The sequence below is a fragment of the Arachis stenosperma genome, chromosome 10 (assembly GCF_014773155.1).
Source record: "Arachis stenosperma cultivar V10309 chromosome 10, arast.V10309.gnm1.PFL2, whole genome shotgun sequence".
NCBI lineage: Eukaryota > Viridiplantae > Streptophyta > Magnoliopsida > Fabales > Fabaceae > Arachis > Arachis stenosperma.
The window spans coordinates 31,890,736-31,901,770 of NC_080386.1; the positions used below are offsets into that span (position 1 = coordinate 31,890,736).

At 32.5% G+C, this 11,035-nt stretch overlaps 1 protein-coding gene across 2 annotated transcripts; it reads left to right on the forward strand.

The window, feature by feature from the left end:
- Positions 1–2,655: 2,655 nt before the first annotated feature.
- Positions 2,656–4,050, forward strand: LOC130958095 (WUSCHEL-related homeobox 5-like). 2 transcript variants are annotated; one of them, XM_057884993.1, is made up of 2 exons: positions 2,656–3,045; positions 3,778–4,050. In XM_057884993.1, the coding sequence occupies exons 1-2, from the start codon at positions 2,682–2,684 to the stop codon at positions 3,993–3,995; spliced, it is 582 nt and encodes a 193-aa protein (XP_057740976.1). In that variant the 5' UTR covers positions 2,656–2,681; the 3' UTR covers positions 3,996–4,050. The 2 variants fall into 2 exon arrangements, with proteins under 2 accessions (XP_057740976.1, XP_057740977.1); XM_057884994.1 differs by having other exon boundaries at positions 3,781–4,050.
- Positions 4,051–11,035: the final 6,985 nt, after the last annotated feature.

Sequence of the window (11,035 nt, forward strand, 5' to 3'; positions counted from 1 at the left end):
ATTGAAAACAGGTATTGAAAGAATTTTGTAATGTAAGCAATTTAACATAATAAATATAGCAGTTGTTGATTTTATGACTTGAACATACGAATTCAAAGTTACTAGCTAGAAAGGTGTTAACATGGATCCTAAGTTGGGTTAGCTCGCTCCTGCAGATAAGAGGAGCATAATTCCAATAAACAATGATCAGTAATAATAATACTTGCAAGAGATACTGACGATTAAGTCAGTAAAAGTGTAAAAGGTAAAAATTAGAATGACATTTATGCATAAGTCAAATTTCATACAAAAAATTTATAGAGAATCCAAGTGAATCTATACTGAATTTATTATCAATGATGTTAAGTGTAAACTCAAATTAATTATCAATATAAAATATATTAAAAATAAATTAAATTATATATATTTATACGTAAATGCATAATAATTAATTTAATGTCTGATTTTGTATATATGCATGCATAGTATTTTTAGTTTACTATTTAGTCTAAATTTGACTCAAATTTCACTTTATAAACGAACAAGCCCTTGGAAGAGAAGTACTTAGGTCACCTACTATTCTTAGGTCTAACTAAGAAAGAAAATTGTTTAATTGGCACTCACTTTTAAATAAAATAACTATACAAAAAAGAAAAGGCCGTTTTATTATAATAGTAATAATAATGTACCATAATAGTATTCATTTTAGGAGCAAGCGCACACTTTACTGAAAAACACATCGTATTGTGTCTAAGGCTTGCATATGTACTCGAGGAAATAAAATATTAATCATATTACGCATGAAATAGTGAAATCTATAGTACATATACATAGTTTAAGTGTTAAACAACTATTAGTGAAACTTACGTGTTATCTGGTCCAAGACCAAAACGTTGATTAGTGGCTGCTTTTACGCATGTCTTTATCTTTTCTATTTCTTTATTATTAGCACAAAAAACCAGGCTCAATAACCATATTCAATTTCTCATTCCCTAATAAATTCAAAGACGACAGAAAGTGATTATAATTATATTTATAAATATATATTATTATTAGGTTGATAGTTAGGATTTAGCTAATATATATTTTAACAACACAAATTAAGATTAGTATTACTAAAAGTTTTAAATATTTTATTTTAATAGAATAAGATAATATTTTTGTTCAAATCTTTGGAACAAGTATTAATGTAATCTCTAAGGTATTTATGTCATTTCAAACGTTTTACTCAATGTTATTTTACTATTAACTCAAAGGTTAATAGTCAAATTAGTCTCTAAAAATAATATATTTTTTAAATTTGTTTCTAAAAAATGAGACATTCTTTAAATTTGTCTCTAAAAGATTTTTTCAATCAAATTAGTCTTTCAAATATTACGAATTTATCATATTTGTCCTTCAGTGACTCTATTAATAATTTTTGTCAATGATTGATCACGTAAAATATTAACTGATATCATACATGATACCTAACATATCTAATTGTATGCTGACTAAATATATTTATAAAAATCTATCAATTTAGACATTAGGTCATTTTGAGAATATAGTTTATATAATTGAAAAAAATAGACTAAATTAATAGATTTTGATGAATATATTTAGTTAACATCCAATTAGATATGTCAAGTATTATGTATGTTATCAATTACGTTTTATATCATCAATTGTTGACGAAAATTATTAATGAAGTCACTTAAATAAGAATAAATATGATTAATTCGTAATTTTTAAAAGACTAATTTAATTAAAAAAATCTTTTAAAAATAAATTTAAAAAATGTCTGATCTTTTAGAATTAATTTAACTATTAACCCATTAACTCAATAAAAAAATTACAAATAAAAAGGGTAATCATATAAAGTAAATGTTGCACGTGACAAACTTCTATAATATTAATAATATGAATGAATTTAAAAAAAAATTCTGTTATAAAAAATTTCAGATATTATATCTCATTTCTCACTTGATATCAATATTAATTTCTTATATCTATGCTGCAATATCAGATCATGTTTTCCTTTAGTAAATTACAGAAAAAAAATGAAAAATTGAGAAATTCGAGGAGAATATATATATATATATATATATATATATATATATATATATATATCATTTATTAGTATTTTTAGGGAAGTTAAAAGTGACGATAATGTTAAATCAGATTGGTATTACTCACCAACTCAATGTTAATATATACAAGGTGAAAACTTCTTTTTTAATATAGAATAAATATAAAAAATTAATTTTTAATTAATTAACATAAATTTTTTTTATAAATTTTTTTTTTTACTTCTAGGCTTCAATTTAAAATTTAGAATTTAGAATTTAAAATTTAATATTTAAAGTTTAGGATTTATAATTTAAAAAAAAAATAAATACTTTATAAACATTGATTGACACTGAAAAAAGATTAATTTTTGAGTTGTGCACTTTTAAATAAATAATTATTTATAAAAAATTCTAATTATTTCATTATTTCATAAAATACTGTTGAAACGAGTTACTTTTTACGCTCAAAACTCAAAAGAGCAAAAAATAGTATTGAGAAATAAAAATAAATAGAAAGAAAAAAGAATAGGAAAAAGACAAAGGCAGTAGTAGTAATCTGATTTGCAGAATAGATTATAAATAATGCAGACGGTCCGAGATCTGTCTATCTGCTTCAGAAGACAAATTGAGAATCATCATCATTTGAGAGTAATGGAAGAAAGCATGTCAGGCTTTTGCATAAGCGACGGAAGAGGAAGTGTTGCTAATAACAATAATAGTGGCGGAAGTGGAACAAAGTGTGGGCGTTGGAACCCAACAACCGAACAAGTGAAGGTTCTGACAGAACTTTTCAGCTCTGGACTCAGAACTCCAAGCACCGATCAGATTCAGAGGATCTCTAATCAGCTCAGTTTCTATGGCAAAATTGAAAGCAAGAATGTCTTCTATTGGTTTCAGAATCATAAGGCTAGGGAGAGACAGAAAAGAAGAAGGCTTTCTTTTGATCATGATCATGGAAGTGGTGGAGTTGGAGATAATCATAGCACCATCAATATCAATCATTCTTCTACACAAAGTAAGTATCATACATATGTCCTCTTCGATTTAATTTGTGTTTTTGTATTTTTTATTTTTAGAAATTCTTGAAAAAAAATTAAAACAAGAAAATAAAAAGTTAAATATTTTTGTTGTATTTTTATGGTTTTTATTTTTATTTTTTGAAAAAAACTAAAAAAATCAACACTTTAAGTTAAAAAATTAAATAATTGACTAATATTAATTCAAATGAAAAAGGATAAATGCAAGAAAAAAATACTAGTCATATATCATTTTTTCAATATAATTTTGAAAATGAAAATACTGAATATATAAGCAGAATAGATATTTTATTTGATTTTTTCTTTTATCACATTTTTTTCCAAATTTGTTTTGGATCAAAAATGATGGATAGGATGAAGTCTTCTTTTTTACTATTTGAAAAAATAATGGTGACATATTATTCATCATTTTTTTACACAAAAGCTTTAGAATTATTTGGAGATGAATAGTAGTATATTTGGTTCTTTTGTGTTTTTCATTTAGGATTTATGTTGTAAGATTTGATAAGTTTAGGAATAAAAATAAATGTTTATGCTACAACTACGAACTAAAAAAATGCTATTTGTATATCAAATTTAGTCTCTTATTTTTTAGGCATCTAATTTATAAGTATTAATTTGATTTTTGGATTTTTAAAGGGTTGGCCTAATATATATGCATATCTTTGATGGACAGTCCACTTTTTTTTCATTCAATTTGTTTCTTTAAGCAGGTTTTGCACAGTTGTATTCAGAATCAGAGAAGGTGATTGAGACTCTTCAACTATTTCCATTGAACTCCTTTGGTGAATCAGAATCATCAGACAAGCTGAGTAGTAGGGTGCATGCAAATGATCAATGCCGGGATAATAATAATTTGATGTTCTCTTACACCATGGGGGAACAAATTGATCACCCTCCATTAGACCTTCGCTTAAGTTTCATGTAATAAATTAAAACATTGGGAATCTCCTTTTTGCTGGTGATTCATGATGATGGGTGCTAGGGAGAAAAAACTGTTCTTTTAAATAAATTGAAATTATTGTATTATTATTACTTGATGTTATAGGTTTTAGCATAATTTTTTCTTTTTTTCTTTTTTAAAAAAGAAGGAATGGGATGGGGTTATGATGGCAGATTTCAAAAAATATGCATCTTAGTCTTCAAACTATTGTTTTTTAATATTTACCTAGCGATCAGTGATAAGTCTTATTAGTTGCTTCTAAATTAAATTAACATATTAGAAATTCTTGGACATTCTCCTCTCTGCATGCATGATATTACCTAGTTCAACCTTTTTACTTTATTTTATTTTAATTTTGTTGCTTCTCCGAGTATATATACTCTGTTGATTTATACTTGGATGTTATGAAATGCTTGGGGATTCTAATTCGCATCCTCTCATGAGAGATGTCACGCACCTTGGAATGCAAAAAGGATATGTAACAAATTAATGAGTCATGCCTCGGGTCTTCCTCATATCTTTGAATATAATCAACCATATACCCATATACATATGTGTATAGTTAAATGGGAAAAAGATCCTCTAAACAGAAGAGAATTGTAACGTAGTAAAGTAATGAATTTGTAATTTTCATTATATGTAAAATTTATTACTTCAATTTAAGGATAATTAAATTATTTTTTTATTTTATTAATTTTCTCATTTTAAAAAAATTAATGCATTAAATAAGTATGGTAAGGTATCTAATTATTCAAGATTTTCCTAATATGATATTTAAGTTATTATTAATAGAAATATTTAAATTTTATTTTTTTCTTTTAAAATTTTTTAGTAATGTTAATATGTGTTGTTGGAAGTTTATTGTAATTTAAACTTCTGTTGTGGTCTAATTGTAATTATTTATAAATTATTAATGACTTAATCTCATCCGTTAATACTAATGTTTGATGGACGCATTAGATTTAAAGGTAATAACACATATAAAGATGGTCCTCTTTTTGCCTCTTTTTTTTGTGACTGAACATAACACAAAGAAAAAAGATCTAAGAAAAAGAGTAGTACTCCTCTCTAATAATAATGTCTAAATTATTAGGAGACAGTAACCACTCTAGATACACCTGCTTGTTTAAAATAGCAGTCTTAGCCATTAAATCAGCCGCTGTGTTTGCTATTCGCTGGATGAGCACTAAAGTAGCTGTCCAATTGCGTTGGAGCATCTCTTTGATTTTGTCAAGCAGATCAGAGTCATTCCTAATCATGCTGGTTGTACCTCGCGAAATAAGAAGAAACGCATCAAGATTATCAGTTTCACATATGACCTCTTTGCACTCGCAATCCCAAGCCATAACAAGCCCTCTCCAAATAGCATGAAGCTCATAACAGAGAACACTAGAAAGAGGTATACTGGCAGAACAACCGTTTATCCAAATTCTCATGCTGTCTCTAATAATACATCCAAAACCAGCTAATTGCTCATTTTCAAAAATGCTTGCATCGCAATTCACTTTATAGACATTCATTGGAGGTGGTTCCCAGTTATATTTCAAAGAAGAAGGAATAATATGTTTTTGGTTGATAACAACATTAGAGAAATCTCGAGCAGCATGTTTAACTAAGTGAACAATTTTCTCCTTACTCCATGGATCATCTTAGTGGAAGATGTCATTGTTCCTATCCCTCCAAATCCACCAAAAGGCCGCTGCAAAGAGAAACTCATTTTTGTTGAGGTTAGAACGAATCCAAGACACAAAATTCAAACTAGAGTCCTCAACGGTCATTCCCAAATTTAAGTTAATCCAAATCTGACGAGCTTTTTGGCAAGTCCTAAAGCAGTGGTTAATATCCTCTAGAGCAAGATAACATCTCTGACAAAAATCAGAAGTAGAAATACCTCTTTGAAACTGGTAACTAGCTGTGGAAACTCCGTTGTTGAGGCAAATCCAGAGCAAACACTTTATCTTCTCCGGTATTCTCAAGCGCCAAAGCCAAAGCCAATTTTCACTATCATTTCAGCCAAATTTCTTCTTCAATAGCCATTCATACCCTTTTTAGTCGAGTAGGTGAGAGTATTTGAGTTTGTCTAAAACCAACCTGTTTTATCTCCTGCCTGCTTGATAGGATCAAAGAGCATCAAATCAAGTTTAACTTCTTCCGGAATCATTGTGCAAAGAATATCCCTCCGCCAATGCCCATGGTTACAGACATCTTCTAACTTCAAGTGAGAATCAGAAATGTGCACAAAAGGAACCAAAGGAGCTAGCGTTCCACATGGTTGCCAAGTATGATACCAAAAGGATTGAGACATCCTGCCTGTACACCAATCAAAACCATCACGAAGCTTTTCTATTGTCTTATAAATCGCTCGCCAAGTGCTTGAAACATTATTAAAAAAATTGGGTGAAAAGCAAGAACTCCCAGATAAATATTTTGCCAACATAATTCTTACCCAAAGCTTATCTTTATTATGCAATAATTGCCAAACAAGCTTTCCGAGTAAAGCAAAATTTACACATTGGGTATCTCTAATTCCCAAGCCTCCATATTTTCTTGGAGTGACAACTTTGCTCCACTTAACAAAATTTAAGCAACGCTCCCCCACTTTTCCTTTCCACAAGAATTGTCTGATAAATAGGAAGAGAAGAAGCAACAAATTTAATTAAGCAAAGCCTGCCTGCTCTGTTAAGGAGCCGACCTTTCCAACTAGCCAGCCTATTCTTGATTTTCTCTAAAGAGTCCGAAAAAATAGATCTAGCAGCTCGAGGATGATTAAGGTTCACCCCCAAGTATTTGCCTAGGTCACTAGTAAAAGGAATATGAGAAACACCAGACAACATTTCCTTCCTTCTATTAGAGATATTTCTAGAACAAATAGCTTTAGATTTTTCAATGTTAACCTTCATGCCTGAAGCTTTACAGAACAACTCCAAGGTGTGCACAACATTTTGAACTTGACTTTTCTTCGCTTTACAAAAAAGGAGGAGGTCATCTGCAAACATCAAGTAAGAAACTCTAGGTCCTCCTCTAGAAACAGCCACACCATCCCAAATACCATCGTCAACTTGTTTGGAAATGAAGCACGCCAATCTCTCCATGCACAAAATAAATAAATACGGAGAAATTGGATCTCCTTGCCTGAGCCCTTTGCGAGGTTGGAAGCTGTCCAATCTATTCCCATTCCAAAGGATGGAAAGATTTGAGGCCTGAACACAATTCATTACAAGCCGAATAATTAGAGAAGGAAAGCCAAAAGATTCAAGAATGTGCTCAAGAAAATTCCAATCAATTCTATCATAAGCCTTTTCTAAATCAATCTTAAAAGCCATAGCTCCTTTTCTAGACTTTGTCCGCTTAAGAAAGTGAAGAACTTCTTGGGCGACAATAATATTATCAGGTGCTCCTCTACCATGAATAAACCCTCCCTGAATTGGGCTAACAATCTCATCCAAAAATGGTCGTAATCTATTAACCAACACTTTAGTCACTAGCTTATAAATTACATTACAAAGGCTTATTGGCCGAAAATCCTTCAATCTAGTTGGAGGGTCGCACTTAAGGATAAGAACAATCAAAGTTTCCAACAAAGAATGGCTTAACGTCTCCCCTAAGAATGCTTTCTAAACAGTACGCCATACCTCATGACCCACCACATCCCAATATTCCTTGAAGAAAAAAACTTGAAAACCATCCGGCCCAAGAGCTTTAAACGAGCTCATATTATCCATAGCTTCTTTAACCTCCAACATTGTTACTGGTTTAGACAAATTATCACAAGCATCCTGGCTAAGAGATGGCATAGGAATTTCTCCTATGCAATTAACCTCAACAGGCTCAGTAGAACAAAAAATATTTTTGAAGAAATGAACAACCTCCCTTTGCAAAACTTCCGGATTAGGAATTTATCCCATGCAATTAACCTCAACAGGCTCAGTAGAACAAAAAATATTTTTGAAGAAATGAACAACCTCCCTTTACAAAACTTTTGGATCATCAGACCAAGACCCATCACTGACTAGCAATCCATGAACCTTGTTAGATTTTCTTCTAAGGATGGTTTACATATGGAAAAAGCTAGTATTTCTATCACCATACCGAACCCATTGATCTCTTGACTTCTGGTACCAAAGCAATTCTTCTTGGGCCAAAACTATATTATACTCAGCTCTCAATTCTTCCTCTTTGTGCTTCAGAATCGGATCATCGTCAGCTTCCATTTTCCGTTGAATACGATTCAAATAACCCTCTAATTCCATCTTTTTAATAAAAATATTGCCGAAGACCGTAGAGTTGAATTCCAACAAAGCTTCTTGGACCCCCAGCAACTTTCTATGGATGCCAAAGTCTGTACTATCCCAAGATTTCTAAACAATGGCCTTGTAATCAAGATGCATTGCCCATGCCGCTTGGAATCTAAAAGGTCGGTTTCCTTTTTTGATAGGAACTCCTTGACATCAGATAAGTAGGGGACAATGATCAGAGTGGGAATGACTGAGAACTTCAAGAAAAGCTTCTGGAAAAAGAAGGTGTCATTCTGTAGTACAGCAAGCTCTATCCAATCTCTTTGCAATTTCTTTGTTTCCTTGAATTTTACGGAACCAAGTAAACCGTCTTCCAGAGGTTGTCAGATCAAAAAGATCACAAGAATCTAGAGTACTTGCAAAGATACTACTACGATTTGAATAGAAATTACCCCCCTTCACCTCATAAACACTCAAAATATCATTAAAATCTCCAACCACCACCCACGGGTCCTGAATGCACAAACCAATATCAAGTAGATGACTCCATAATTCTACTCTATTAGTGGCTTGAGGGCTACCATAAACCGCACTGCAGATCCATCTTCGCCCACCACCATCAATTTCCAAAGTTACACATTAATTCATAGCCCAAAGAATTTTACAAGAAAATTTTAAATTAGCAGAGAGGAACCAAATTCCTCCCTTATGTCCAACAGTATCTACAATCCCTACAGGATAATAGCCTAATCTCTCCCAAAATTCTTTCATAGTTTCAAACCCAATATGAGTTTCCACCAAAATAAAAAAAAGTTGGTTGAAATTTTCGTACCAACTCCTTACAGTGTACCCGAGACATCTTATTTGACGCCCCCCTAACATTCCAACTAATAATATTTAAATGGTCACAATCCATAAAAAATAAATTAAATAATTGGAATGTTTAATCATTCTACCTCACGTTAATGGACTCCTGTCTCCAAGTGTCTCCTTGTGGACTTGCACCGCAGAACCATCATTCTTCTGTTGAGGTTGGGTCTCCAAGTTTGTTGTTGCACTAACTTTATCAAGCTCTTTTTGTACTCGAGAATCCATTGACAATGCTTCAGTAGGTGAGCTTTGAAGCGAAATAGGACGCTGCCTTTTATGCCCTGCTTTAAAAAAGGGAGTACTCTTATCCTTGAAAGCCACCTGAGTTGTTTCCAAAGAGCCAAGCGTGGATGGAGGATCTTTCTTTTCCTTAGGCCCCACCTTTACATTTGATAAGGACTTCACCTTTGCATTTGATGAGGATCTAGCATGCATGTTATTAGACCCAAAAGAAAATTTCTTACTCACCAAATTGGAGCATATTGCTACATTGACTTTTTTTGGCACCACATTGTGGCCTTTACCCACTTTTTCCTTGCCTTTTCTACTAAATGTAACCCATTCACCCTCTTTTGCACGAGTATCCCTTTCTATATGTGAGTCTTGCAAATTATCATGCACAAGATCTGCTGCACCATGCTTCTCCATAATTGGAATTAATTTGGCATTAATTCTAAATTCAAAAGTTAAATTTTGATTTTTTTTACTAGGATTTGACTACCTTCCACCATTTTCTCATTGTTATCTACACGAAAAAGTGACGGCAAATTTTTCTCCTTCACCGTGCTTTCCTTCCCAATGCCATTGTTGTTCTCTTTCGCACATTCTCTTGTTACATGCCCAAAGCAGCTACATTTTTCACAAATTAAATTCAAGTGCTCATATTCTATGTCATACATATGACCATCAACTTGAATTTTTTTTATAACTGGAAGTCCCAAGTTAATTTGCACACATGCTCTTGCATACTTTCCCCTCTATGCAGACTTGGTGGCTAAGTCGATGTGGATCGGTTTGCCAACAGCTGACGCAATCATTTTCATGGCTCTCTCTTGATAATAGTTAATGTTTAAACCTGTGATTCTTATCCAAACCGTGGTAGACCCAAAAGTGTTTTCACAAGGTCTGAATGAAGAACTCCAAGGTTTAACCGCAACATAGCTTCCAATAATCATCCACGATCATCCAAGGAGAACTTTCTCTCTATCCTCCAAGAGATCAAATTTGACTAAGAAATAGCCAAAACCGACATCTAGTACCACATATCCTCCTTTGGTTCTCCAGACGCCTTTAAGCCTGTGCGTGATCGCTATATAGCTAAAATTTTTCCAAAAACTTTGATCACGATAGCATCTTTGTAGGGCTCTGCCAATATCTCTTTTGCTTCCTCAGTGAACGTCACAGTTGGTATCTCCGAATTGCCTTGCTTACCAACTACTGTAGCCATCTTATCCCCGTCAAGAGAATTAGCAACCTCCAAAGCTCTCCTTGTTGAGGCACCAACAACTTTATCTCTGAATGATATCCGCTGACTTTGAGTCTTGTTACCATCTCCTTTAATCCCCTTCTTTTCACCTGATGCATGCACCCCTCTGCTCTCCCCCTTACTGCTTCTGTCGACATGGCCGGCTGCCTCGCTATGTGCCACCCTCGAAGACTCTCCCCCGCCCTCCCCACTCTCCATTTCACGTACTCTCATGTACTCTCTCGTACTAGGGTTTGTAAAGAATTCTAATTCTTACAATCTTCTTCTATTTGCCTCTATATATACAAGGCGTCTTTTATAGTTTTCACTCAGTGAAAATACTGAAAAACTGTCATCCTAATGAACGTTTGTAAGAAAGGAAAGAGAGAGAAATCAGTCTTAAAGTTCAACTCTACCATAACCAAAATTCATTATGCCAACCAATTCAGGTATGA

What these genes read in the sequence shown, in the direction of transcription:
- LOC130958095 (XM_057884993.1), top strand. Translation starts at nt 2,682, where the DNA reads ATGGAAGAAAGCATGTCAGGCTTTTGCATAAGCGACGGAAGAGGAAGT. An exon ending in CAATCATTCTTCTACACAAA is followed by an intron (nt 3,046 to 3,777) that starts GTAAGTATCATA and finishes TGTTTCTTTAAG; the next exon opens with CAGGTTTTGCACAGTTGTAT.